The 26818-nt window shown below is 41.0% G+C and overlaps 1 protein-coding gene across 1 annotated transcript in view; it reads left to right on the forward strand.

The window, feature by feature from the left end:
- ush2a (Usher syndrome 2A (autosomal recessive, mild)) overlaps positions 1–26818 on the forward strand; it is a 213705-nt gene that overhangs the window by 100894 nt on the left and 85993 nt on the right. Inside the window, exons 33-40 of the mRNA XM_060880326.1 lie at positions 2467–2626; positions 9342–9504; positions 10051–10198; positions 12682–12833; positions 13306–13468; positions 18229–18414; positions 21992–22139; positions 22999–23144. Coding sequence (XP_060736309.1) covers positions 2467–2626; positions 9342–9504; positions 10051–10198; positions 12682–12833; positions 13306–13468; positions 18229–18414; positions 21992–22139; positions 22999–23144 — 1266 coding nt within the window. The remainder of the gene's footprint in view (positions 1–2466; positions 2627–9341; positions 9505–10050; positions 10199–12681; positions 12834–13305; positions 13469–18228; positions 18415–21991; positions 22140–22998; positions 23145–26818) is intronic.

Below are 26818 nucleotides of genomic sequence, written 5' to 3' on the forward strand. Positions count from 1 at the left end.
AAGACAAACATGTCTCACCGAAAGCCAACAGTCTGCTGACTCTTTTTATAACAGACTTTTTGTTTATGCCATGAGTCCCATATGGCGATTTCCATTCGAACGAAGTGTTAGAAAAATCCAGTATGAAAAGTGGCTGCTGTAGCTGTAGAGTCTATAACCTGAGACTGTGTTCAGATTAATCCACCATTATTGCTTTTTTAGTGCTAACAAACCAGAAGGGGAAACCTTCACACATACTCGCACAGACAGCTTGAAAGAATTTTGTTAATGGCTGTAAATTGTGTGGAAACATTAGCACTAGAAACGCTGAAAGTTTCTTTTCTCTTTCTGTGATTGTCCTCATGACCAGCGGCTCCATCGTCAAGTCTAGCTGAAGATCTGATACATATTAGTACAAGTGTTATACAACTCTCATTCTGAGACAAAAAAAGATATTGTGGGATTGTTATTTAGCACAGCAAATAACACAGCCATGCTACTTGCAGGTGCCTGGAGACTGTAACTGAATTGTGCAAACGGCAGTCAGCGTTCTCTTTTATTTAATCAGAACCTCTACGTTCACTTCTGAGGAGGAAGTGGACTATTACTATATTTCATTTCAGTGGACAAGACAAGGGCCACCGGGCGGCAATTGTTTTTGTTGGGCTTTTTATTCTCCTACTCCCAGTGTGCTCCTGATGGCCAGGCCTTCGGCAGCCTCCAGCAGCCTCTACTGTTGGCAATAATGTGTGAACAGTGCACAATGTTTTATTAAAAGCCTCGGCTCCTGCCGTAGATTGAGCCCCAGGGTGAGAGCCATGGCTATAAGACGGGTAACCCCGAAAGACCAATTTACACCCTGGACAGGTATATTCAGTCTGAGATGAATCATTCAAAATGTCAGCTTAGTATTCCCTCAGCTCTAATCGGTGGCTTTAACATACACACAGGCCCAGTCATACAGCACAGTCAGATATATACACATACAGCATATCATGTTGACAAAATAAAATCAGTTTTTATTCAGTAAAAAAAAAAAAAAGTGTGTTTCTTTTAATCATGTCCTGAGTCAATTAAGGCTTCTATTTAGTAAGGTTTAAATGAATGGCCATTGTGTCTTCTGACACAAATCAGTGAGTATAAAGGTCTTCATTCCTTGGCCAGATTGAAAATTATAGCTTGCCTGACAGTAGTAATAATTTCATGTAACACATCTCTAGTTAAGGACGTTGATCCTTATGGGTTTTTTCCCTCACAAATGCTTTGTGATCGGTCGCTTCATTTCACCAAGATGTCACAAAAGTTATCCCTTTGTTTAAGTAACTAGTTAGATGACTCTAAGCGCACACACTTCTACATTTTATTTTTGTCAGTGAGAGGGATTAAAGGCACTGAATCCCAATTTTTTTTTTTAGGCATCATCTCTGATCATGGTAAGGAACTGTGTTGTCTTGTATAGATAAAGATACGGCTGGCAATTTGTATTAAAACTAGAAGCACAAAGCATGAGGGGTTCTTTGAAGGGATTTTTTTTCTTCCATAAGGTGTGTTGTGTAGATAGATATTCAATCTTCTCTATGAGGTATTTCATTCATTGCGGGTCATGGTGAAGGTGGAGGTGTAATATGATAAGAAGCTATAGAGCGCCGCATCGCTACGCTTTCCACTCCCTGTTCACTAGCAGGCAAGCGTGCTGTACTCAATACCTGGAGATTCCAATTTCTTTCAGGATATCTTAGCTCAGCTTCCGTGCCTGCTCCTGCTGTGATTTTGGATTCCCTTGCTTTTTGCAGTCTCGTTCTGTGACAGTAAACTGCTTTCAAGTGATTCAAGGAGAGAGCCTCCTTCCTGTCCAGTATGCACAGTCTGTGTTTGAGAACTTTAGTCATCCAGGACACACATGCACAAAACAAGCCCAGCTCTCTGTGTGTGTGCGTGCGTGCGTGTGTGTGTGTGTATGTGTGCGTGTGTGTGTGTGTATGTGTGCATGTGTGTGTGTGTGCGTGCATGTGTGTGTGTATGTGTGCATGTGTGTGTGTGTGCGTGTGTGTGCATGTGTGTGCATGTGTGTGCGTGCGTGTGTGCGTGTGTGTGTGTGTGTATGTGCATGTGTGTGTGTGTGTGTGTGTGTGTGTGTGTGTGCATGTGTGTGCATGTGTGTGCGTGCGTGTGTGTGCATGTGTGTGTGTGCGTGCGTGTTTGTGTGCGTGTGTGCATGTGTGCGTGTGTGTGTGTATGTGTGCATGTGTGTGTGTGTGTGTGTGTGTGTGTGTGCATGTGTGTGCATGTGTGTGCATGCGTGCGTGCGTGCATGTGTGTGTGTGTGTGTGTGTGTGCGTGCGTGTGTGTATCATGGCTTGGTCACAACAATGGCTCAGTTTAGGATGCAGTGAGAGAACACATTTAAATTTGGTGGTCAGTATTTTTTATCACTCTTTTGTCTAATTTTATTTGCATATGTTTTGTGTGTTTGTGTATTTTGTTCAGGGCTAGGTGTGTACACTCCACACACATTTCTGCTGAGTGCCTGCACTGAAGCAGGCTGCACTAACAGCTCTATGGTCACACTTTACACCGGTCAACTCCCACCAACGCACATGGAGCCGCCTGTCCTTACTGTCCTGGATGCTCACAGCATAAACGTCCGGTAGGTGCTCGATACACACAACACAAGCCTCTTATGCCTCAAGGGGACAGAGCTGTATTTTCCAGCTCACAGAAACTAGACCATTCACCATTCTTGATGTTTTTCCAGTCTTCAGCTGTTCAACAACTTCCTACTGTAGCCTTGATTGATACGAGTAGAATCTTATGTGCTCTTTTGCTACCATAACCCATCTGCCTCAAGGCTCTGTGTGTTCTAAAGTGCTTTTTTTGGTCATCCTGGTTGTAAATAGTGCTTGTTTGAGTTAGTGTAGCCTTTCTGTCACCTTTAACCATGCCAATTTACTGTGATCTCTAGTGGTAACAAGGCATTTGGGCTTCTATATGTTTTTTTGTTTTTTTTGTCTTTCACACCGTTCTGTATAACCTCAGGAAAAAAAAGCAGTTTCTGAAATTCAGCCCATCCGTAACCAATTCGTGAGATCACATGTTTGATGTGAAGCCCTGTAGCTGCGTGTTTTTATTAATGTGACCAGAAAGTGTGCAAATATCAATAATATATTTGTGATTGATTTGCAGGCACAGCACACTAGCAGGCTCTGCACTAAAGCAACCTGAAGTAAATGCTGGACCCTTCTGGAACTGGGATACAACTGATTTGAGAGCAGAGACAGAGGACTGACAATTGTCTAGAATGAGACCCTTTGTGTAGTTTTTGTCCCAGTTGTGTTGTTGTGTTGTATTGCTTATGCTAGAAAACTCACTTAGATATGGTGTGCTAATAGTAACTGGCTTAAACAATGTACAAAAAATAAAGTGGGCCTTTGGGTACATTTTACTCTCTGCCCCTGTGTAGCAAAAGGGGCAGAGTTTCATAAGGGCCCAGAGTTTTGTACTTTGCCTAGAGTACAAACACCAATATACGTACGATAGGAGTAGAAATTGACAATCCTCTGCTTCATTTGCTCAGTTAACCTCAAGCGATAATTGTACTTAAGAATGGACGTAAGTGATGATACATGACTGTTGATATTTGTTGTAATGTTGTATGTAAGTTTACAGCTGAATATCAACAAGTTTTTATTTCTGCTTGCCAGATGTCTTGAAGCAAATCATATGGCATAATTAAAGCACGAAAGATCAGTTTGTTAAAGATGAATTGAAAATAGGTGCCTTATTTGTGGTAGGAGGTGGAGAGGTTGAGGTAGAAGGGTCAGATTAACTTATTTTTCTAGCATATTTTGTCAGGTTTGAGGAGTTTTCCTAGCTGATAGCTGACGCATTAATCAACTGAGTGTTTTCCATATAATCATAAAGTGTGGAGCGGCCCGTCCGTCACTCAGCACATCGGCTCCTTGTCCTTGTCGTCTTTGGTCATCCTAGACCAGGCGAGTTGGAACGAGAGCCTTGATTTAGTGGTATAACGGCAAGCTGCCTGTCATTGGACTGTATGAAAATCCCTGAGTGTGACCTTCTCCCCTCCTGTTTAGCATGCTCAGTACTCTCCTGCGCTTGACCCGTGCGTTGATAGAGAGCGACAGAGGGAGGGACAGTTTGTCCGACAGCCGCAAGCTTCCACACCCCACATCCCCCCACCCCGCCACCCCCTTGCAACACTTCCACCTTGGCCTTTAGCAATCTGTGTGAAAGCCATTAGAGCTTCATCTTTTGCCTCCATTCCAGCATCACTTAAGAACTAGCCAGTAAGGGCACTACACCACATGGATGAAAAGAGAGCACGAGAGCAAAGAATAGTGGCACAACAGGGTGGCAATCTCGGGTACACTTTGTTTTTTAGCATAAGAGCAAGGGCTAGCGGGGGTGACGGTAGCACATGGTTAAGTTTTCCTCCAGAAAGAAAATGTCAGCACTTTACTTGAGCGATCACAGGGCAGAGAAAGGCGAGGGCGAGAGGAGAATACATATCCAAGCAGGCACCTCGAGAACACAGTCAAATTCCTGGCTTGAATTACACCTCCCTCTCCAATCCACCATATAACTCTGCTCTCTCTAATGTAGTAACCTCTCAGACCAGTCCTCATCCAATTATCCTCATTTTCTACCCTCGCTTGTGAAAGAAGGGGGAAAAGCTTTCACTGTTCTCCCTCCTTTCCTACATTAATGGCGGTAGGAAGCTTGTGATGTCAGTATGCCATTTATTAAAAAGATGTATATGACTCAATTTGTCCCATCACTGCTATTCATAACCTAGTTATGCTCCCACTATATAATGAAAACAGTGCTTCGGAGAAAAGCTCGCCATATTTATTGTTCTCATCTTCCAAGGAGGAAGGGGAATGGTTATTGCTTTACTTCCATTGAATATTCTAATTTGAATAGGACAAGGTGCACTAACAGGACAGTGTTGGAAGAGAAGAGCCCATGAGAAAGAGAATCCACTCTGTAATTTGACATTACCGATGATATCTCTCACTCTCCCTTTTTTCCTCTCAGGGTCTAATTGTGGATACGGTGCCTTTGAAAGGTATTGCCTTGTTAGCAGAATTGTAATAGCAAAGGGTAAAGGATCATATGTGTTCAATACTCTTTTGTTGTGTTGCGATTTGCCTTTTAGAATGGTCTCAGGCTAGCGAGACATGCACAAAACCAGAATCAGCAGAAACGCTCTCCTGAACGCCGGCTTGCACCTCCTCTCAGGACACAATTAGAAACACTTTGTATCTTGTTTTATTTTCATCAGACTAGATGATACTTCTTAAGCCTCCACCTAACTTTCTTTTTTTGTTGATTTACACTGCGATAATTTGATTTGCTTTACAAAATCCTTTGTTTTATTGTCAATTTCTTTTGGAGGCAGTATAAATCATATGAACAATTGATTTAGTAATTTTGTGATAGAGCACCATAATAGCTGTTGTCATTTGTCATTTAAAATGCAATTTAATTGACGCAGAAGCTAAATTAATCACAATAATGAATAGGGTTACCTGCGGGTGTGTTTGATCCTGGTAGAGCAAAAAAAAAACCCCTTGTGAGGCATGTGCTAATTTCATAGTGCTTGAAAAAGAACTTGAATGTCCCCTATGCATCATCTAAACTCACATTATGGCTGGAGTTAACTTTGTGTGCTATATTATAGTAGGTCTTGCAGCTTAGAAGAAATGTTTATTTCTTATTGAATTACACCAGAGCAAATACACTAGATATAGTAACAGGATGACCTTACCTGTCTCACTGAGAAATTTATGGAGGTATTTATCAAGATAAAATATTCTTCTTCTTCCTTTTCTTCCTCTTCTTCTTCTTCTTCTTCTTCTTCTTCTTCTTCTTCTTCTTCTTCTTCTTCTTCTTTCTCTTCTTCTTCCTTTTCTTTCTCTTCCTCTTCACCCCAGTAAAGTTTTTCATTTTAAGCAGAACAATGTCTAATTTAGAAGCAGACATTTCACTGAATATTTCCAGCTTTGAATAAATAGGAATTTAAATGAAACTTCTTAACAAAATTCAACTGTTTATATAGTACAATGCAACAAGAGAACTCAAGAAAAAAAAATCTGTACGCATAATTGTCCCTCCTTATTGTTTTCGATCTTTTCCAGTTTCCATCTGCCTTTTTTTTTTTTTTTTTCTGCTTGCCTTCAGACTCTTGGATCTCAGAGCAGATAGTGGTGTCCTCTGTTCTAAATTTAGCTCAGAGAAAGTCAAGTGGCAGTCTGAAATGCTAACCCACCAGACGCTTCCCTATTTTTGTCTGTGCATCCTTGGCCAGGGTTATTGCAGTAGAAGCTGCCTGGACTTCTCACACACTGCTGGAAACTCTGCCTTTTATTATTGCTGCTTTGTTTAATATTGAGTAACACTGAGTGTGGCACAACTCACTGTCTGGCAATACTTCTCTGTGATGACACTTGTGACACCACCGACTGTTTTGTCACATTAGTACTACTTGGTTGATGCCACTAATTGGCTGTACTGACTGCACAGTGACACTACTGACTGCTCAGTAACACAGTGACACCACTGACCCCTCAGTGACACCACCGACCGCTTAGTGACACCGCCGACCGTTTAGTGACACTACTGACTGCTCAGTGACACTACTGACTGCTCAGTGACACTTCTGACTGCTCAGTAACACAGTGACACCACCGACCCCTCAGTGACACCACCGACCGCTTAGTGACACTACTGACTGCTCAGTGACACTACTGACTGCTCAGTGACACAGTGACACCACCGACCGCTCAGTGACACCACCGACCGCTTAGTGACACTACTGACTGCTCAGTGACACTACTGACTGCTCAGTGACACTACTGACTGCTCAGTAACACAGTGACACAGTGACACCACCGACCCCTCAGTGACACCACCGACTGCTTAGTGACACTACTGACTGCTCAGTGACACTACTGACTGCTCAGTAACACAGTGACACAGTGACACCACCGAACACTCAGTGACACTACAGGCTGCTCAGTGACACTACCGACTGCTCAGTAATACTACCGACTGCTCAGTGACACTAATGACTGCTCAGTGACACTAATGACTGCTCAGTGACACTACATCATCTAAACTCACATTATGGCTGGAGTCAACTTTGTGTGCTATATGCTCGGTGACACAGTGACACCACCGACCACTCAGTGACACTACTGACTGGTTAGTGACACCACCGACTGCTCAATGACACTACAGACTGCTTAGTGACACCACCGACTGCTCAGTGACACTACCAACTGCTCAGTGACACTACCTACTGCTCAGTGACACTACCGACTACTCAGTGACACTACCGACTGCTTAATGACACTACAGACTGCTCAGTGACAGTCCTGACATCTCAGTGACACAACCGACTGCACAGTGAGACTGCTCAGTGAAACAGTGACAGGCCAGACTGCCTATTGTGACGCCAGTCTGTCAGTGACACTACTGACTGCTTAGTGACACCACCAAACGCTTAATGAAACTACCGGCTGCTCAGTGACACTACAGGCTGCTCAGTGACACTACCGACTGCTAAGTGACACTACCGATTGCTCAGTGACAGTAATGACTACTCAGTGACACTACCAATTGCTCAGTGACACTATTGACTGCTTAGTGACAGTAATGACTACTCAGTGACACTACCAATTGCTCAGTGACAATCCTGACAGCTCAGTGACACAACCGACTGCCCAGTGAGGCTACTGACTGCTCAGTGAAACAGTGACACGCCAAACTGCTCAGTCACACTTCTGACTACAAAATGACATTTCTAATTGCTCAGTACAACTACTGACTGGTCAGTAACACTACTGAATGCTCAGTTACAATACTGACTTTGTGACACTACTGACTACTCAGTTGTCAGTACTGACTGCTTTGTGACACTCCTGACTGCTCTGTGACACTCCTGACTGCCAAGTGACACTCCTGACTGCCCAGTGACACTACTGACATTCTCAGTGACACTCCTGACTGCTCTGTGACACTCCTGACTGCCCAGTGACACTACTGACATTCTCAGTGACACTTCTGTCTGCCCAGTGACACTACTGACATTCGTAGTGACACTCCTGACTGCCCAGTGACACTACTGACATTCTCAGTGACACTTCTGTCTGCCCAGTGACACTACTGACATTCTTAGTGACACTCCTGACTGCCTAGTGACACTACTGACATTCTCAGTGACACTTCTGTCTGCCCAGTGACACTACTGACATTCTCAGTTACACTCCTGAATGCCCAGTGACACTACTGACATTCTCAGTTACACTCCTGACTGCCCAGTGACACTCCTGACTGCCCAGTGACACTCCTGACTGCCCAGTGACACTCCTGACTGCCCAGTGACACTCCTGAATGCTCAGTGACACTACTGACATTCTCAGTGACACTCCTGACTGCCCAGTGACACTACTGACATTCTCAGTTACACTCCTGACTGCCCAGTGACACTCCTGACTGCCCAGTGACACTCCTGACTGCCCAGTGACACTCCTGACTGCTCAGTGACACTACTGACATTCTCAGTGACACTCCTGACATTCTCATTGACACTTCTGACTGCCCAGTGACACTACTGACATTCTCAGTGACACTTCTGTCTGCCCAGTGACACTATTGACATTCTCAGTGACACTCCTGACATTCTCAGTGACACTCCTGACTGCCCAGTGACACTACTGACATTCTCAGTGACACTCCTGACTGCCCAGTGACACTACTGACATTCTTAGTGACACTCATGACTGCTCAGTGACATTTCTGTCTGCCCAGTGACACTACTGACATTCTTAGTGACACTACTGACTGCCCATTGGCACTACTGACATTCTCAGTGACACTCCTGACTGCCAGGTGACACTCCTGACTGCCCAGTGACACTCTTGACTGCTCAGTGACACTACTGACATTCTCAGTGACACTCCTGACATTCTCAGTGACACTTCTGACTGCCCAGTGACACTACTAACATTCTCAGTGACACTTCTGTCTGCCCAGTGACACTACTGACATTCTCAGTGACACTCCTGACTGCCCAGTGACACTCCTGACTTCCCAGTGACACTACTGACTGCCCAGTGACACTACTGACATTCTCAGTGACACTCCTGACTGCCCAGTGACACTCCTGACTTCCCAGTGACACTACTGACTGCCCAGTGACACTACTGACTGCACAGTGACACTACTGACATTTTCAGTGACACTCCTGAATGCTCAGTGACACTTCAGGCTGCTTAGCGACACCACTGACTGCTCTATCAGGTCAGTTTTTGTTTTAATTTCTCCTTTTTTCTCAGGTGGTCATCACCACTGGAGGTGAATGGGCAGCTGCAATTCTACACTCTCTATCAGTCCATTCCTAATGAGGAACCAATTGTGGTGTACAACAGCTCTGAGCTTTTTGAGGATTACACACTGCGAAACCTTGTCCCTGGGCATACTTACTTTTTCCAAATTTCTGTGAGTACTTCTCCCAGCTCCCAATGGCAATGTAATATGTTTATAATGTCAGCCCTTATAAACTTTATATAAATGTTATCTTACAATATATACACAGAGTGTCCAAATGTATGTGGACACCTGACCATCACATCCATATATGATCCTTTCCCACACTGTTGCTCTTCGGAAGCCTTACAATTTCTCATAACTGGAACATTGCCCCTGTGCACAAAGCGAGCTCCATGAATGCATGCTTTGGCAGTGGTAGACTCATAGAATGTCAGTGTTCTGCACAGAGCCCTGACCTTCCCAGAAGAGTGAACTTGAATGGGATGTAAATGCAGTTGTGATGCATTTTTTGTCCAAATACATTTGACTGTATTTTATACATATACGAGTGTAATTAAGAAGTGGATGTCATATATCATGGCCTTAAATCACCTTTTTACTCCATATTTACAAACACCAGTGATGTTTCACCACTGAAACTATTAAATCATATAAATATTAGTAATACAATCAAGCCAAAGATATGTCACCCTTGATCTTGACCTGTGACCTCAGGCATGCACAGCAGGTGGCTGCACCATCAGCGCCCCCAGCATGGCCCAAACAGACGAGAGTTCTCCAGAAGAAGTGCCGGCTCCCAGCGTTGCTTACGTTTCTCCACATGCAATAAACCTGACATGGGGACCTCCTCTAAAGCCCAATGGTAATTGCACTCTTCTGTCTTTATTTCCCCGTTTTATTTTTTTTACCTTGTGTGTTAGTTCCAGTTTTTCGTGTGTTTTTTTTTCTGGTGTACTTTTTCTTATGTACTGCTCAGAGGTTTATTTTTCTGATCAAATAACAGCATAGACTTCATACTGTGTCAATATTATCCTAAAATTAGACACAATAAATGGAATAAAACTGCATTTAGTTGTGGACACTAGTGAGCTCATTATGGGTTTTTATCCCTTTTTTCTCCCATTTTCCTTTTATTAGGACACAAATACAGTAACAATTCATTATTCAGTATCAACACTGCAGCAACAGTGTTTTATTCCCGCAATAAAAAATTAGTATGAATGTGTGTTCACGTGCCTTGTAACTGTTCACCGGGGGAAAAAAGTGTTAAAAGTGTCCCATCTAAATAATTTTTTTAAATTCTATGTCTTAAAATTGAATCTAATAATCTATGATTATTTACGTATTCATAATTGATCAAAGGTAACATGTATCAGAAATATGAATTAATGCAATGCCATGTAATATCAAAAATCTGCCGCAGATACACTCCAGATCTTTGCTCCAGTATTGCTATTTGTATATAATTTAACAGACCTGTTATTGTGGCTGGTGCTCAGCTTAAACCCAGCAGCGTGTAGGGTCAAAGCCAAAGCCCTGGTTAAAGGTGAACTCGGTGCTCTGGTCAGGTGAGGGGTGGTTCACATTTTAACGATGGGCCAGCCACCCGCTGACAACAAGCAGGAATGGAGGATGGCTTTGTGTGGTGGCATGAGAGCGAGCCAGACAGAGCGAGAGAGAGAGAGAAAGCGAGCAAGAGAGAGAGAGTGTGGCATTTTAAGTGGGTAAAAACTGCTCCCTTTTGACTGATGCTGTGAACTGCAGCTTCAACACTGGCAATAGCACACCACCTTCTCTTCATTCGCTCTTCTGACAGCATGAGAGCAGCACTTCAGGACCTGACCCTTAACCTTTGAGTAATCCAGATGAAACATAGTTTCCTTAGTATTACCTTAAACTCTGTTATATACTGTACCTACCTGATACTTTCCTTGAAGATAATTAATTGTATTTGGAAAATCTGGTACATTTTTCATAATGTTGTAATTTCCTCTGCGATAATGGCATAAAAAAGATATCGTTCTATTTTACTCTTTTTATTTTTAGCTATTTTTATTTTAACATATTTATATATATATGGTTAATAATTCTGTACAATATAACTATATTAAATAACACCAATAGGAATATTCATTATTTGGTATGTGCCAAATGTAGTCCAGCTTTACACCACCTTTTTAATAGTAATTTATTTATTACTGGCTCTTTATTAGTATTTCATAAATTTTATTAGCATTTTTTTTATTATATTTTATTTATTAGTAGTTTTATTAATATTTTATTATTAAAAAATAGGCTTTATCAGAACTTTTGATAAGTAAAACTTGACAGCATATTAATATTACAGTCATTACAGATTCTTTCGAATATGTCAGAAGAATATTGTGTTACTTGATTTGTTTAATATCTCAGACTGATCTAAGCAGTTTGCTCTTTATCTCAGTGTAGCTCCCTGAAACATTCCTATTTGAATAGGATTCCTATTAAAATAGACTTAAAATGAAGATGTAAACGATACAGAAAAAAATCTAAATGATGAAACCTCAAGAGATTGTTGAAGGAAATACTAGAATTCAATAGTTATTTTTATATCAAGATTGTTAGAGTTTGACATTTTAATGAGGTTATGATAATAATGTGTGAATTTCAAAATAGGTTTACTAGACCCAACCAACACAAAGCTGTGTTAATAATTTAACAAACATTTACAAATCAGCACTTTTATGAACATCTGCTTTTGTGACACAGCAAATAACTGCATATAAGAAAAGGAGCTTCTATTTCCAGAGGTGTGTTGGAGAGCAAGAACATGTAGCTCTTATTCTGTGATGACAAAAATATCTTGTCATTTCCTGTTCATATTAGTACATCTGTCCTGTTCTCAGTGACCCTGAGCACCTTTATCCATACTTTGTTGTGGGCAGCAAATGTCTATGGGTAGCTGTAAATAGAGCAGCGGCATTAAAAGGCTCTGTTTCCATGTTTTACTGCCCTCTCTCCCTAATGGCTGCCTTTAACACAGAGCTTTAAACAAAATGGCCTGTTTACACCAGGAAAGCTGAGAAGCATTCAGATATACACCCATCTGTGAACAGGACTATAATTAACGTGCATTTTTTCCTCAAATTTGCAGAAAGCATTTTCAAACTTCTGTTTCTTATTCATCCAATTTCAGTATGTCTGCATGATGTGTGTTATGACCAGTTACTATATTAAAACACACCCATACATTTCTTTGTTGAGCATCTACATACATACATAGAGCACATTTAGTAAAAGACATGCTCATGTAAATTTAGCAAATTGACACCGTTTCTTTATTTCTTTTTCTCCTGTCTGGAGCAGGTGTGATCAGCAGCTATGGCATCTGGATGGACGGCATACTGAAGCAGAACTCCTCATTTACGAGCTTCGGGACAGTCGGGCTGTCTCCCTGGAGCTTGCACAGCTTCCGTGTTCAGGCGTGCACAGCTCAGGGCTGCGCTCTCGGTCCTTCGGTGAGGGCCTGTCCCATTTACATTATGCTAAATACCCAAACGTGTCAGATGGCAGCTCGACATCATAAAGGTGATCGATTTGCTCGGTTCAATAAAGCACCTTCTGCTCGCGCTTGACATTTGGTGTAAATGCCACTCTGGGCTGGTTAATGCATTGATGGGCCAGATTTGGGCATTTTTCCAATATGGGTGCAATATTTAGGCAAATGGCTGTTTTTGCCAATGCAGCAAAAACTTACAGGGGGTGGAGGGGTGGATCGGAGTAAATGGGGTCTGGGTGCTTTGTCAAGTAGAGAAATGTGCTAAAAGAAATGTGTACGAGAATCATTTTCTGGTAGGATATTTTAATATCCTGTATTTAAATAGTTGAAATTGGCCTGTTTTGAAAGCTTGACCTTCGTAAAGATTTTTAACGAAAGATATGTTCTAGCAGGAAATATTTTTCTTTTCTTTCCTTTTATCTCTTTTTCAGACAGAGGTTTGGACCTCTGAAATGCCCCCAGTTGGCACCATGCCCCTGGAAATCCTCCCAGAGAGCTCAAAATCGCTTTGGGTAAAGTGGGAAGCTCCAGCCAAACCCAACGGCAACCTTAGTTACTCTGTTTTTTTTACCGGAACCTTCTACCAGCCATCAGGTAAATCTCTGCTCTCTCTCCTCAACGGTTCAGCACGGCTCTGAGTGAATATGACCCCCCCAACCTCTCTCGCCTCTGATCTCCCATATTGACTCCAGTTATTTTCCCTATGATTGTTTACACACAGTATGCAAAAAGGGCAGTGAACCCTAACATGGCGCTCGCATACCATAATGGTCGTAAATGAATTGTTGTCATTGGCCATTTCTCTCTGGCCGGCTGCTGGGAGGCAAGGAGATGCACCTCGCCCTTGGCGGGATAAAAGTGGACAGGTTTGTTAAAGAGAGTGTGATGGCACACTCAGAACGAATCAACCCCACTACTCACCTCCACAAAGCTCTCAGCTTTTTTAGAACCGCCTGGAGATAAATGTTCATAGTATGGAGGGACACACACACACACACAGGCACAAAGCTCCTGCATGAAGCCCAACAATCAAGGCTACATTATTTGGATATTCATTCATCTTCATTAAGCATTTTATCTTGGTTGGTTCATAGTAAATGTGGAGTCTATCATGAAAACACTGAGCATGAGACAGAATACAGCAATTTAATGTAGCCAATCGACTTAGCAGTTAACCCAACACATGTACAGGATTGAACCGGGGACCCTGGAGCCACTGTTCCTCCAAGCCACCAACATTATTCATAACTTCTATCGGTCTGATTTTTACATAATTGCATAAATAGTGACCTGTATGTTATTAGCAGCATTCAACCCCTTAAATTCACAAGACCAGTTAGATTCACATTTGCATAACTACATGCCGTTTCTTTCTGTTCTGAAGAAAAGCCTGAGCCACACTGCTTTGTATCATTGTACCTGCCATATTAATAGAATAGACTGTTGTGGTTTCTTTATCAAGAGTACATATGACCAAGGTGCACATGTATGTAATCCTGCGATGTTGCCCTAAGAACATTTGCCTCTGTCTGTGCATGTGCTTTTGTGCCTGATGATCACCTCACAACATAGCACTTTCTTCACATTTGTTAATAATCAGCAAATTATATATATAACTATATAACAATTTAACAATAACTATACGTTCGCCATCAGCACATGAACCTGAAATTGCAGTTGACAGTGATTTTCCTGTGTTGGCATCTAATTAAGCTGAGCTTGCCAGATGTATATTTGGATCACTTTACTTACAAGGCATTCAGTCAGCTTTGATAAATGTTTTTTGAATAATAGCCATTCATAAGCACTTGTCTGTTTTTCTTCACATTAACTGCTTATCAATAGAAAGTGCACATTATGGTTGTGATTGGTTGTAGCAAACGTACATGCTCCAAACCACAGACTACACAACTGCACAAACTAAAGCAATATATGAAGTCAGACTACAGCAGGATATGTTGCTCATACTGAACAACTTCAAGGAAAAGTCAGCGACTCAGCTGTAAAATGGAGAAAATCATGATCAGTCCTTTAAACACTTGAAACAATTAAGTCATCATTTAGACCAAATGGAGTGGTGCAGTTCAGCATGTGAATCCAAAACATTTCTCACTGATAGAGGCATTTTGCAGTATTACCACCTTTAGGCAAGTCTTTAGTTTGAGTTTAGTCTGAGGTTTAAATGTGTTCCCCACACAATGAGGGTCTTATTGTAGGTGCTCTTTATAAAATACAGAGCAAAAAATACAAAAAAAAAAAAAAAATTGTTTCAAACGTTCTTTTCTACCAAAATTTTATGGATGGTAAGATCTATTTTTTAATTATGATGGGGTACTTATTCTGCATCATTTAAGCTCCTCAAGTGTACCATTCCATCACACTACATCAAAATGGCATTCATTTTCTTTTTACAACTGGATGTTTATTTATTTATATATATATATATATATATATATATATATATATATATATATATATATATATATATATATATATGAAGGTACCCTAAACTCAGGGGTTTTCAAATCTATTGGGTAAACAAACCCAAATCCACATTCTGTAAGACTGTAAGTTTCTGTAACCCAAAGAACTGGCCATGCTGTTTTGTTAAATGTAGATTTATTATCTAAGACTACTATCACATTTAAACATTTTATTGTGTTAGAAACGTGACAAGATTGGACAGGATTAGGAACGAGTACATCAGAGGGACAGCCCATGTTGGACGTTTGGGGGACAATGTTAGGGAGGCAAGATTAAGATGGTTTGGACATGTTCAGAGGAGGGAGAGTGAGTATATTGGTAGGAGAATGTTGGACATGGAGCTGCCAGGCAGGAGGCAAAGAGGAAGGCCAAAGAGGAGGTATATGGATGTACTTAATGAGGATTTGAAGCTAGTGGGTGCAAGTGTTGAGGATGCAGACGATAGGGATAGGTGGAGAGAGATGATTCGCTGTGGCGACCCCTGAAGGGAAAAGCCGAAAGAAGAAGAAGAAGAAGATTGTGTTAGAAACGTACATGTATGTAACATGTGGCTAAAAAGCAATATTGTAAATGGAATGTCCTGTGGGAAGTGTTGTATTGTCCTAGGAAAATAATCCACACCAGAATGTGTGATATGGTCCAAAACATTTCTGGTAGATTTAAAAGGCACATCAAGCACATCTGTACCAGGTCTTTCAGGATTCCAAGTACAATTTTAATGTTGTAAGACTGGAATTATTTTCTCCCACTTACTCTCAGCCAATTCCTACCCTCCAGTTAGGTCTCCTCTATTACACAACGTCTACCAACATCTATCAGAGAGAACAAAGCCTATCAAAAAGGCTATGAACCCCGGTGACTGCATCATTTTAAACTGCTACTCATGCAACATCGGGGGTGGCAGAGCACACTTGGATCAAAGCGCCACAAATCCAGCGATAGCATGCATGAGCTGACAAACACTTATAATTGGCTAGTGTCACTGTGTTTGACAGGAGAGAGAGAGTCTATACTACTGAAGGTAGATTTTGATATTACAATATCACAGGTTTTAAGCAGAAACCTGTGAAACTAGTGCTTAAGGTTCCAGTCTTAAACCACAAGTTACAAACATTTCTTGTGGAATAAAGGTAAGCTATATAACCAAATAAATGTAGACTCCTTACTATTACACCTGTATGTAGTTGGAAGCACACAATTTTACAGGATGTCTAGCATCATGTTTTCAGTTTCACTGGAACTAAAGGACCCTGTGAACAAACCACCTTCCATAAAGACACAATTGAGCCCTGAACGCACCTTTGGGATGAATTGAAATAGCACTAGCCCTCCTCACTTGACATCAGTGGCCAACCTCAAAAACCCTCTTGTGGCTGAATGAGCACAAATCCTTGCAGCCACATTCCAAAATGTAGAGACTCTGTATTGAGATAACAAATCTGTGTTCATGTATGGCGCATATGTATTGATTAGATGGTCAGGTTGATGGTCCACACCCTTTTTGCAACATCAAGTGAAATAAATAAAATATATATATTGGTCAGTGAACAAATCCTATGGAAGTTGCATGCATGCTTGAAGAGGATTTGAAGTAGTGTTCTGTGCTGAGAAGTTGAAAAGTTTATGAGGTGCAGAAGCATTAAGTGAAAAGTGCGCAGGACAGAAAGTTCTCTTCATTGGTGAAAGGGATACATGAATATTTCCATGAAGGTGGATCTAATCCGATGTCTTGTAAGCAGCAGGCATTTCACCAGCAGGAAGTATAATTTATTGGCCGGTTGCTGGCCATCACAGATTAAGAGAAACGTCGATCAGTAATGACCCCCTCTACATGTTAGTATTGCCGTAAAGCCAGCTTTTTATGTCAGAGATATCGGAGTGGGAGCTATTACATATGGCAGAGGTGAGCAAGGGACTGTGGACCACAGCTAGCATTATTAAATATTGACTAGCACTGTGATTTACAGTATGTAGAGCTAGAGGGGGGAAAGACTTTTTAACTGTGATATATTCTTTAGTTGCCAAACACTTCCCTGAATGTTTTACTGGGAATGAAGCAGATGGCAATGGCAATTTATGTCTTGGAATTATTTGTGTGTAAGTTCTCACTAAGAAAAAAAATAACAAAACAGAAATAGAAGTAGGAAATTGGTGCAAGAAATTTTCCGCTAAAACAATCCTCACAATACACCAGTGATTTATGTTTTCATTGAAGAATCAAAAAGAAAGAAAAAGTAGTTTGTGTCTGTCTCCTTAAAAGAGCAATTCAGGTTTGGTCATGTGGAAACAAGAACCTAGCCACATTCCCGCATTTACACAGCATATGCATGAGAGATGCTTTATTTTGCCATCATATTCACATCATTTGCATGTAACACGGTGCAATTGATGCATCTGTTGTGGAACTGAGCGTATAAAGGTCTTCTGAAATCAAAGACAGAAACAAGAATGAACTCGAGGAAAAGAAATTAAATTTTACCGAAGCAGAGTAATCACAATATATATCACACACTCTGTTTAATGTATTCTGAACTGCATCCAGCTGCTATTTCTGCCTCCTCTGTAACGTTCATTACAGCCGAGTTCATTTTACCGCTCCCATTAAGTTGCACCATTTGTCTGTAACTGTCTGTTAAATATATATCCTCATAGATAAAATGACATGATTCTGTTAGACAGCTTTGGTCCTTTGTACAGTTTCTGTGGTAGTGAATTGCTGGTTACTTAGTACAGTAATATGCTTTTTTATGGTTCTTTTATTGTGTTAGATGAATGTTTACATTTCCTGTTTAGAATATTGCACAAAGGTATTAATGGCATTGCTGGAGACAACACTAATAAGGTTCTGCTCTTGGCATGTGTTAAAGGAGAGAACTTGAGTGAAACAGAAGAGCCAGTCTTTGAGACACGAGCTCTGCTCACAACGGCCACAGCAAGCCGCTGGGTGTCTGCAAGAGGTCTGCTTCCCTTCTCTAACTACAGCGTAAAAGTGAGAGCTTGCAACAGTCAGGGCTGTGTGGAGAGCGCCTCCTCCAGCATCTCCCTCCCTCCAGCAGGTTAGTACACTACATCCATGTCTGCTTATCATTTTCTGTGCATTGTAACTCATGCAACAGCAACTGAGATGATCCTCTTGCATCTAAAGCTAAACCAGTGATTAGAACAAAACTGTCTGAAATGTAAAAAAAAACAACATTGAAGCATTGAATTAACTTCTGAATTCTGATTAAAGTTGCTTCTATTCTGTTTGGTCATGGACATTGTCACTAAATTAATGCACCTAAAGGCTTTTATATGTAACATGGCGTGTGGCATGGCATGATCCAGTTGTGCTCTCGGCATGAGGCAGCGTGAGGCGTTTGATCAAGCTGGAGTAGGCTCTCACCCCACCAGGCCAGCTGGGAGACAGTCCACATATGCTGCCTGACAGAGAACAATGCCTGCTGCCGGTGATCTAAAAGACCAGCCCTGTCCTCTCTAACTGCAGACACACACATAAAGACATGCAAGACAAGATCAACCATTGGAGGTTTATTACTGTGCTTAAGAGTCGCACTTTCCCACTGTTAAATTGTTGTTGATTTTAATTATGACTCTTACGCCATTGGAACGTTCTTTTTTATGACCTTCTTATGGCAAATAAAAGGTAACAAGTCATTGGTTAAATAGGGCTTGGTTCATGCTTCCTTTTTTAATGGTGTGGGAACTTATTACTCTGATTTACACACAGGCTGGGTGTCGGGAAGCGTGCACCAAGCACTGGGATATATACATGGGTAAATTAGCCACAGGGTGATAAAGGAGGAAGACATGTTTTGAGGGAATTGGCTTGGCAGGATGGCAATAGACACACACATGGGTAAGGTAGAATGATGGGTTGTGTTTAATGTTTGGACCTGCCTTTTTTCTCTTGATGCTCAAGTCATTGCTCATCAGGTCACCAAAGAACCAGAAGTTGCGTATCATGTGGTGTGCATATCACACAGCAGGAATCTTTATCATATCAATTTGATCAGCCTCATTTTTCCCTCCAGTCCAGATGTCTAGGAGGCCTCCAGCCAGGCAGTGTGTACGATAATCCAGCCTCCCTCCACACACACATCGCTACTGATCAAAGCACAAAATAGGCCTCATAACCACCACTGCAATTGTTCTTAATCCTGGTAAAACCAGAATAAGTACCAAAGAGGGGACCTTCATCTGTCTCCACCAAGCCATGATGCTTTGTCATTATGCTGTCCCTCAAAGCCTGCTGGGTTCCACAAAACATACAGTTTTTTTCCTAGAATGGAAGGAGGTATGATTTCTAAATGATTGTCCCAGTGGAGATAAAACAAGTCTGTTTCTCAGGGACCAGCTTTTCTAAATGATACAAAACAGTGCAACGAGAGCTTGATACTTGCTTGACACAGTATTTCCTTGGACCCAGAAATGGCACGTTAGCGTTCATGTCGAACCATGGAAAGCAAGGCCTTGGCTCACGGCACTGCCTTTATGAACAGCAGGCAAAGAGCAAAGTTGAAGTTTTGCAAGAAAAAATGTTCAAGTTCAAAACAAAGGCACGAGGAAGTATAAATTTTAAATACCACACGTTTCCCTCCACTCTGCTCAGCCAGATCTTTAGGCTTCTTGTAGCTGAACTGAAGCCTTGTCTCAAACTGTCCTTGTTATATCAAAGAACAGAAGGCAGAGAAAGCTAAAAGATCCAGAGGAAACATAAAAGTGCATAGTTTAAAATGATTAGTGACACTTTTGATATACCTGAGAAAGGAGGGAGCCGAAACAAAGGGGAAACTCCATGCCGACTGTTTGATGAAATAAGTCTGTAAGGAATTAACTCTTTTGTCAACTGGTTGTCTTTGTTCAATCCAAGCTCTCATTATATCTGTTGCTCTTGCTCTCTCTCTCTCTCTCTCTCTCTCTCTCTCTCTCTCTCTCTCTCTTTCTCTCTCTCTGTGTCTGTCTGTCTGTCTGTTTCATCTGCTTCTGATTTTTTGTCTGTTTCTTTTGTTTATGTTCCGCTCTCTTTTTCAGTCTTTCTCTCTGGGTTTCTTTCTTGGACTGATGTTGCACCACACCAGCTAGCACTATTACCCAGACATCTTTTGTCATAAAGCAAACATCCTTTATATGTGAATACATAATCATAGGCAAAGTAGAGAGTTTCTGTTAGCAGTGGAACAGCGGATTGCAGTTCAGGCCGGTCCGTATGCTCATCATCATCATTATGTTTATGGACACTTGGCCACTTAATCCTAACCGGGCTCTAGTAGCAATGGCAGATGGAGGAAAACTGCAGAATGGCATTTAATACCATGGTCCATCCAGGAAAGCTCATCCGTTCCCTCCAATTAGGGCTTGCATCCCAGCACCCAGCGCTTTTCAAGCCTTACACAAGCACTAGTGCATTATGAAAATTGGAGGTTGGCAGCAAAAGCGATTTTGAGCCATGCTGAATTGAGTGATGAGGGTCTCCCACCGTAAAACTGGCCCTGACTCTTACACAACAGCATATGGAAACACTGGGTTGTGTCACTTTATTGTCTTTCTTCGCCTGTTTGTTCCAGTTCTTCCTGTCAACGCACATGAACGATGGGAATGGCAAGCTCAAAGAAGCCTTGTGTTTACTGACATCATTGGCAGGTCACTTGCTCATCAATCAACGCTTTAGTACAATTTCTGCTCACGCATTTGCTCAGAATATCAGTTGATCTCATTCCACTCATCGGTCTATGCTCAGGGGACCGGGAGCATTGGGAGTTTATTTTGCCTTTGTAACTCATGCCCTCTTTGACCCTTTTTTTCCCGTTGCAAGTGCAATTGGTATTCCACAGAGGCACTTCTATTTGAGCATGCACAAAATGACTTAAGTAATCAACAGTTATTGAGTGCTTGTGGTTGCATGAGAGGGATGTTGATTGAGAATGAGCCTTCACTTAAGAAGAGAGCCTCACTCCTATTCCTCGAGTGGTGTATTATTGAAACGCATGCCGACCGGATTGCTACTCAAAACAGATGACTCGCCTGAAGTCCTTACCAAGTGGCGCTGCATGCAGCAGGATCGCCTTGTTTTCCTTCATAATGGATGTCTTCGAATCTTTCCGCAATTTGTTTTAACAGCTTACAAATCATGCTGAAAAGTGTACTTTAAAAGCATAACTGTAGCATCTTGCATTATGCATTAGCATTAAGGGTTGGTATAGTGTTGAGATGTAGCAAGGAGGACAAACACAAGTTAATAAAATTAGTCAGACATTTTGGCAGACATTTTGGTTGAAAGAACGTTGTATGTGAAATGTCAAGGGTTCTTTATGTAGAATTCACTGTATATGAGTCCTGTCTTTATCAATTAAGTCATTTTAAATGAATCATAATGTAACATTGTGAAATTTGTCTAAAAATCCTGCTATAAGGTAGTACAGTAAGTGGTTTAACCCTTGTTAAATCCCTCCCTTTTGTTTGGAGTAAGAATTGATGCTTGATTCAGTGTTATAATGTTACATCCATCTACATTACATCACCACTGACAGTACTGCTCCGGAGCATATGCCACTATGGACTTGGCCTTCATCTGTTTTTTACTTTCTCCCTCTTCCTCTATCTCTCTCTCTCTTTCGGTCCCAATGCCCCCAGCTCCAGATGGCCTCTTGCCCCCGAGGCTGGCAGCTGCCACCTCCACCTCTTTGCAGGTGGTGTGGCTCAGTCCCTCGCGCCCCAACGCTCCTGGGACACTGCGCTATCAGCTCCACATGAAGAACCCAGCCACCCAACACATCCTGCAGTGAGTCTCCATCCAGCAGCGCAACTAAACACACTAAACACACGGCTATGTCACACACACCCTTACACAGAGTTTTACACCAGCTGCACATGTAGGTCACTGGCATTAAGGAGGGATCTGCCGTAGTTCAAAATGATTTTGTTTTGTATTATTATCTCATTTTGTTTGTTCGTTTGTACTTTGACTATTGATTATTATTAGAAAAATATTAGAAGCTGTCATGTGTATCCTGTACATGTAGTTCCTGATTGTATCGTCACACTGCAGAGATGTAGCAAGGAGACCCAGGGCCTAAATCTAAAATGGCCAGCTTCATCTGATATGTATGCATTACATGCTCCTTGACAACAAATTGCTATTTAATCAGAGATGGGGAAAATTCTCATTCTGTTGTAATAAATAAATGACTAGGTCCATGTATTATATATCAGCTTCATTTCCTGCCATTCTGTTCAAATGTATTTCATTGTTCAGGTGATTTTTTTTCTATATATATTATAGTCCTATAGTAAATTTGATAGCAATGCTTGCTGAAAATTGGCGGCACTCAAAAGCTAGCATGAAAACACTGAGGTCCTGTTTAAGGCATTAAATGAGCTATGTGTATAGAGTTGTTTTAGCAGGAAATCAAATAAAATGTGCTTGTTTATGATTTCATATCTCAAGCATGGAAATAGAGGATATTTAAATTGATGAGCTTGTTTTAATTTGATCTCAGCAGGTGGATCCAATTATTTTTGAACCGAGAGGAAAACGTTTAAGTTTCAGACAGGAAGTCGGCAGATTAGGTTTGTGTTTTATTGTTGTATAAAACATTCTGCGATTTGTGTGTGTGTGTGTGTGTGTGTGTGTGTTACAGACTGGTGGACAATGAGACAGAAACAGCATTTACTCACCTGGTAGAGGATCTGGAGCCATACACAGAGTACCAGTTCAGACTGCTGGTGTCTAACCACTATGGGGAAGCTAGCAGCTCCTGGGTGTCTTTCCGTACTGGCCAAGACCGTAAGTCTCTCTCTCTCTCTCTCTCTCTCTCTCTCTCTCTCTCTCTCTCTCTCTCGCACACACTGTCTTACTCTTCCTCACTCTCTCTTTTACTCATACTCTCTCTTTCTCTTATACTCTTGCTCTCTATTACACTCTCTCTGCCTCTCTCTCCCACTTGTTTTTCTGTCTTTCTGTCTGTCTCACACACACACACACACACACACACACACACACACACACACACACACACACACACTTACACACAGATATCCAAATCCACATCCACAGTTATGCACAAATTATTTGTGTGTATTTCTGATCTTTGTCACAGATGTTTATGGTACAATAGTTTGTTTGAAAAGCCTTATTCATCACATGCAGCAGCAGAAGAGTTGTGTGTGTGTGTGTGTGTGTGCGAGTGTGTGTGTGTGTCCGAGTGTGTGTGTGTGCGAGTGTGTGTGAGGGTGTGCGAGTGTGTGTGTTTGTGTGCAAGCACATGCAACAAAGCTAAGGTGCATGTCTCCTAGATGACCTACTTCATGTCATTGTGGACTGATTACTGTAATAGAATCATATTAGAGTTTATAACAGACATTCTTTGCTAAGTTATAAATTAATTATACTTCAGTCTATTATCACATGCATTCTAATTAGGGAGATACTATTTGCATACACTCAAAATGCCTTGTATTATGGACCATCACCTCTTCATTACCATGCAGAGTGCTACACCCACTTTCTCTCTCTCTCTCTCTCTCTCTCTCTCTCTCTCTCTCTCTCTCTCTCTCTCTCTCTCTCTCTCTTTCTCTCTTTTACACACACACACACACACACACACACACCTTTTGCAGTGATTTACACAGTAACAGTAACTGCAGTTTTAATTTCACTAGGTGACTAATTAAAACTGCACATTTGTGTGCATACAGATCCCTGTGATCTCCAGTACAAAAGAAAAGAAAATAATGACCCTAAAAGTATTATATACTATAATAATTATATCTAAAAACATTCCTCAGTATATGATAATCAATAATCAATACAATAATCAACACCAGAAAGAAAATGTGAAGTCAGTCAGATATAAAACATGTTACATAGTTAATATAAAAATATCGGTCTAAACCTGATTTCATTTCTTACACAATATTTGTATTGAACATTTGTATGTTCTAATGAATTGAGATCAATTACATTTTATTTGTATAGCGCTCTTAACCATGGACAAAAATCAGCTTTACACAAATATAGAAATTCCACACCTGAAATTAAAAATGTATGATTTTTTCCTAGTTAGAGACCATGTAAGTAAGAAACCTTGAGAGAAACCAGACTCCCTTCTAAAACTTTTTGGCCCAGAGGACAATAAATGGAATTTGTGCCAGTTTTGTTGTGTCCATGTTCAGTATGGAACGTCTTTGTCATGTCCCACTCCACAGTGGTGCTTAATATGAAGCTCGTATGAAAGTATACACACAGGGCTTTAGGAATTTGTAGTGGTGGGCAATGGACAATATATATATGATATATAATTATATAAAAATCTATATTTGAAGGTGTTCTCTTTAACTACTAAAATGCTGTGTAAGGTTATTCCAACAGAGTGAAAAACACACATCTCACACTGAAAGCCCACAGAGTCCTGACTCATTTTATATCAGAGTTGCAGAGATAAAACAATTCATAAGATTATATTGATTGAAATTGCCCAATTACAATAGAAAGGAAAATAAAAATGCACTATCCCTGTCATAAAAGTAAAATTTAAAAAAGAATGAAAAACAATTACAATAAAAATAGATATAGAATTAGCTGTACTGTAGCAAAGGGGAGAAATGTAAAGAAAATATAAAAATATACATATGGATAAATCTGCATCGGTGAAAGAAAAGTGACATTTATGCTCATGTTCATGCTCATGTTCATGAGTTTTTTTCTGAATTCAGTATTACTTTATCCAATGTGTTCAGTGTTTATGTGTTCAGTGAGATGGACCCTGAGTGCTACATGATACTGTTTGTAGCGGTTGCAGTCCTAAGCCGTCTTTACGGTTTTTAAGTGGTACCATCTGCAGCATTCTCACTGATCTTTAGGCCGTTCATGCGCTGTTTCATCGTATCAGGTTTTCAGGTGATGAGAACTCCAACCAGAGGTGGGTTATCAGGACGTGGCTCGGGCAGGTCCCCAGGGCAGAGGGGGTCAAGATTACTGGTAATTACTAGTTTGAATCATGTAGAGCGAGTGTGATCAATTCATGTAATATTAACATGATCCAATTACCTTGTGAAACCTCATGAGGATGTTGGAACTGACAGGAAGAAATAACTTTATTATTAAATGAACCTAATTAAATCATGTGCAGAACAACAGAGCAGCAGGTAATGTTGTTACTTCACAATGCCAGCGACTCAGCTTTGATCCGAGCTTTGTGTGTAGCGTATAGCGTGTGAATCAAGTGGCTTTTTTTCAGCTTGGTGTAGATTAAAAAATGTTACTTTGTTGATCAGGTTTATGTTCAAGACACACAATAAAAAGGTATTACAAGCCTTCAGCATTATACAGTATCAATACCACTGGTAAAGTTTTCAATTTACAGACAAGATACTATTATTTTACAGCCATGAAGCCACAAGAAGCGTGTTTGCTATGTGAAGCTCTTAGTCGTGGAAATTTATCATGCTTTCTAAAAATGTTTTGCAAAGAAACGCAAATATATGAGTCAGTAATGAAAGCATATTTAAGCATAATTAGTACATACTCAGGGCCGCTGTGTTAGTATTAGTGATGCTGCCATCATGTGGCAGCAGTGCAATTCATAACATACAGGTGAAAAGCTTCAGTTCATGATCATATGAAACATCACAACAGGGACCCCAGGGACAACCACCAAACATGCTAGCTTGATTCTTTCAGAAACTGCTGCTATCTTTGGATTTCACGTGTAAAAGTCTGTGCAATGCTGCAGGCAGAACTTCCTACATGATCCAGGAGGTCAGGCAGATGACCAGACTGCTTCAAGCTGACAGGATGTCTACTGTGACTCAATTACTCCTTTCATCCATGTTGGGCAGAAAAGCATCTCGTATTAATTGCACAACACACAGAACTGTCATGCAGATGACTTACAACAGCATTGGGTTCTGTTCCTGCCAGCCAAGAACAGGAAACTGAAGCTACAGCACACACAGGCTCAATGAAAGCTGACAGGTTTAATAGTGGAGAAAGACCGGGTGATGATTTCCCTGTCTTAAAATGACCTTAATAAAAACACAAAGCGAAAATTTTTCTACACATTATGTAAACAAATGATTAAATAAGTAAACTTTGCCATAAAGGAAATGGTTGTTTAATATATAATTATATACATTTCCCGTATATAACGGCTTATAAACAACACACACGCACACACGTCATCAAATAGTCGCCAGAAAAGCAGCAGTAAATAAACAGAGAGAAAGACTTGGCGTTTTTGTCAACGTAATGATCAAGGGAGAAGAAGGACGAGCAAGGTAAAATAATAGGAGAGGGCCGTATGTCTAATTATCTGTTGCTTTTTTTTCCCCTATCAGCAGCAATAACTGTTCTTGTCTCTAAATTAGAAATACCCCTAGAGAGAGTTCCCTTCTGTTCTCCCCAGTGCTCTAAACACTCAGGTGAAGGCTGTGCTGCCCTACATTTTTACACCCTAGTGC

Source organism: Tachysurus vachellii, chromosome 10 (genome assembly GCF_030014155.1).
Source record: "Tachysurus vachellii isolate PV-2020 chromosome 10, HZAU_Pvac_v1, whole genome shotgun sequence".
NCBI lineage: Eukaryota > Metazoa > Chordata > Actinopteri > Siluriformes > Bagridae > Tachysurus > Tachysurus vachellii.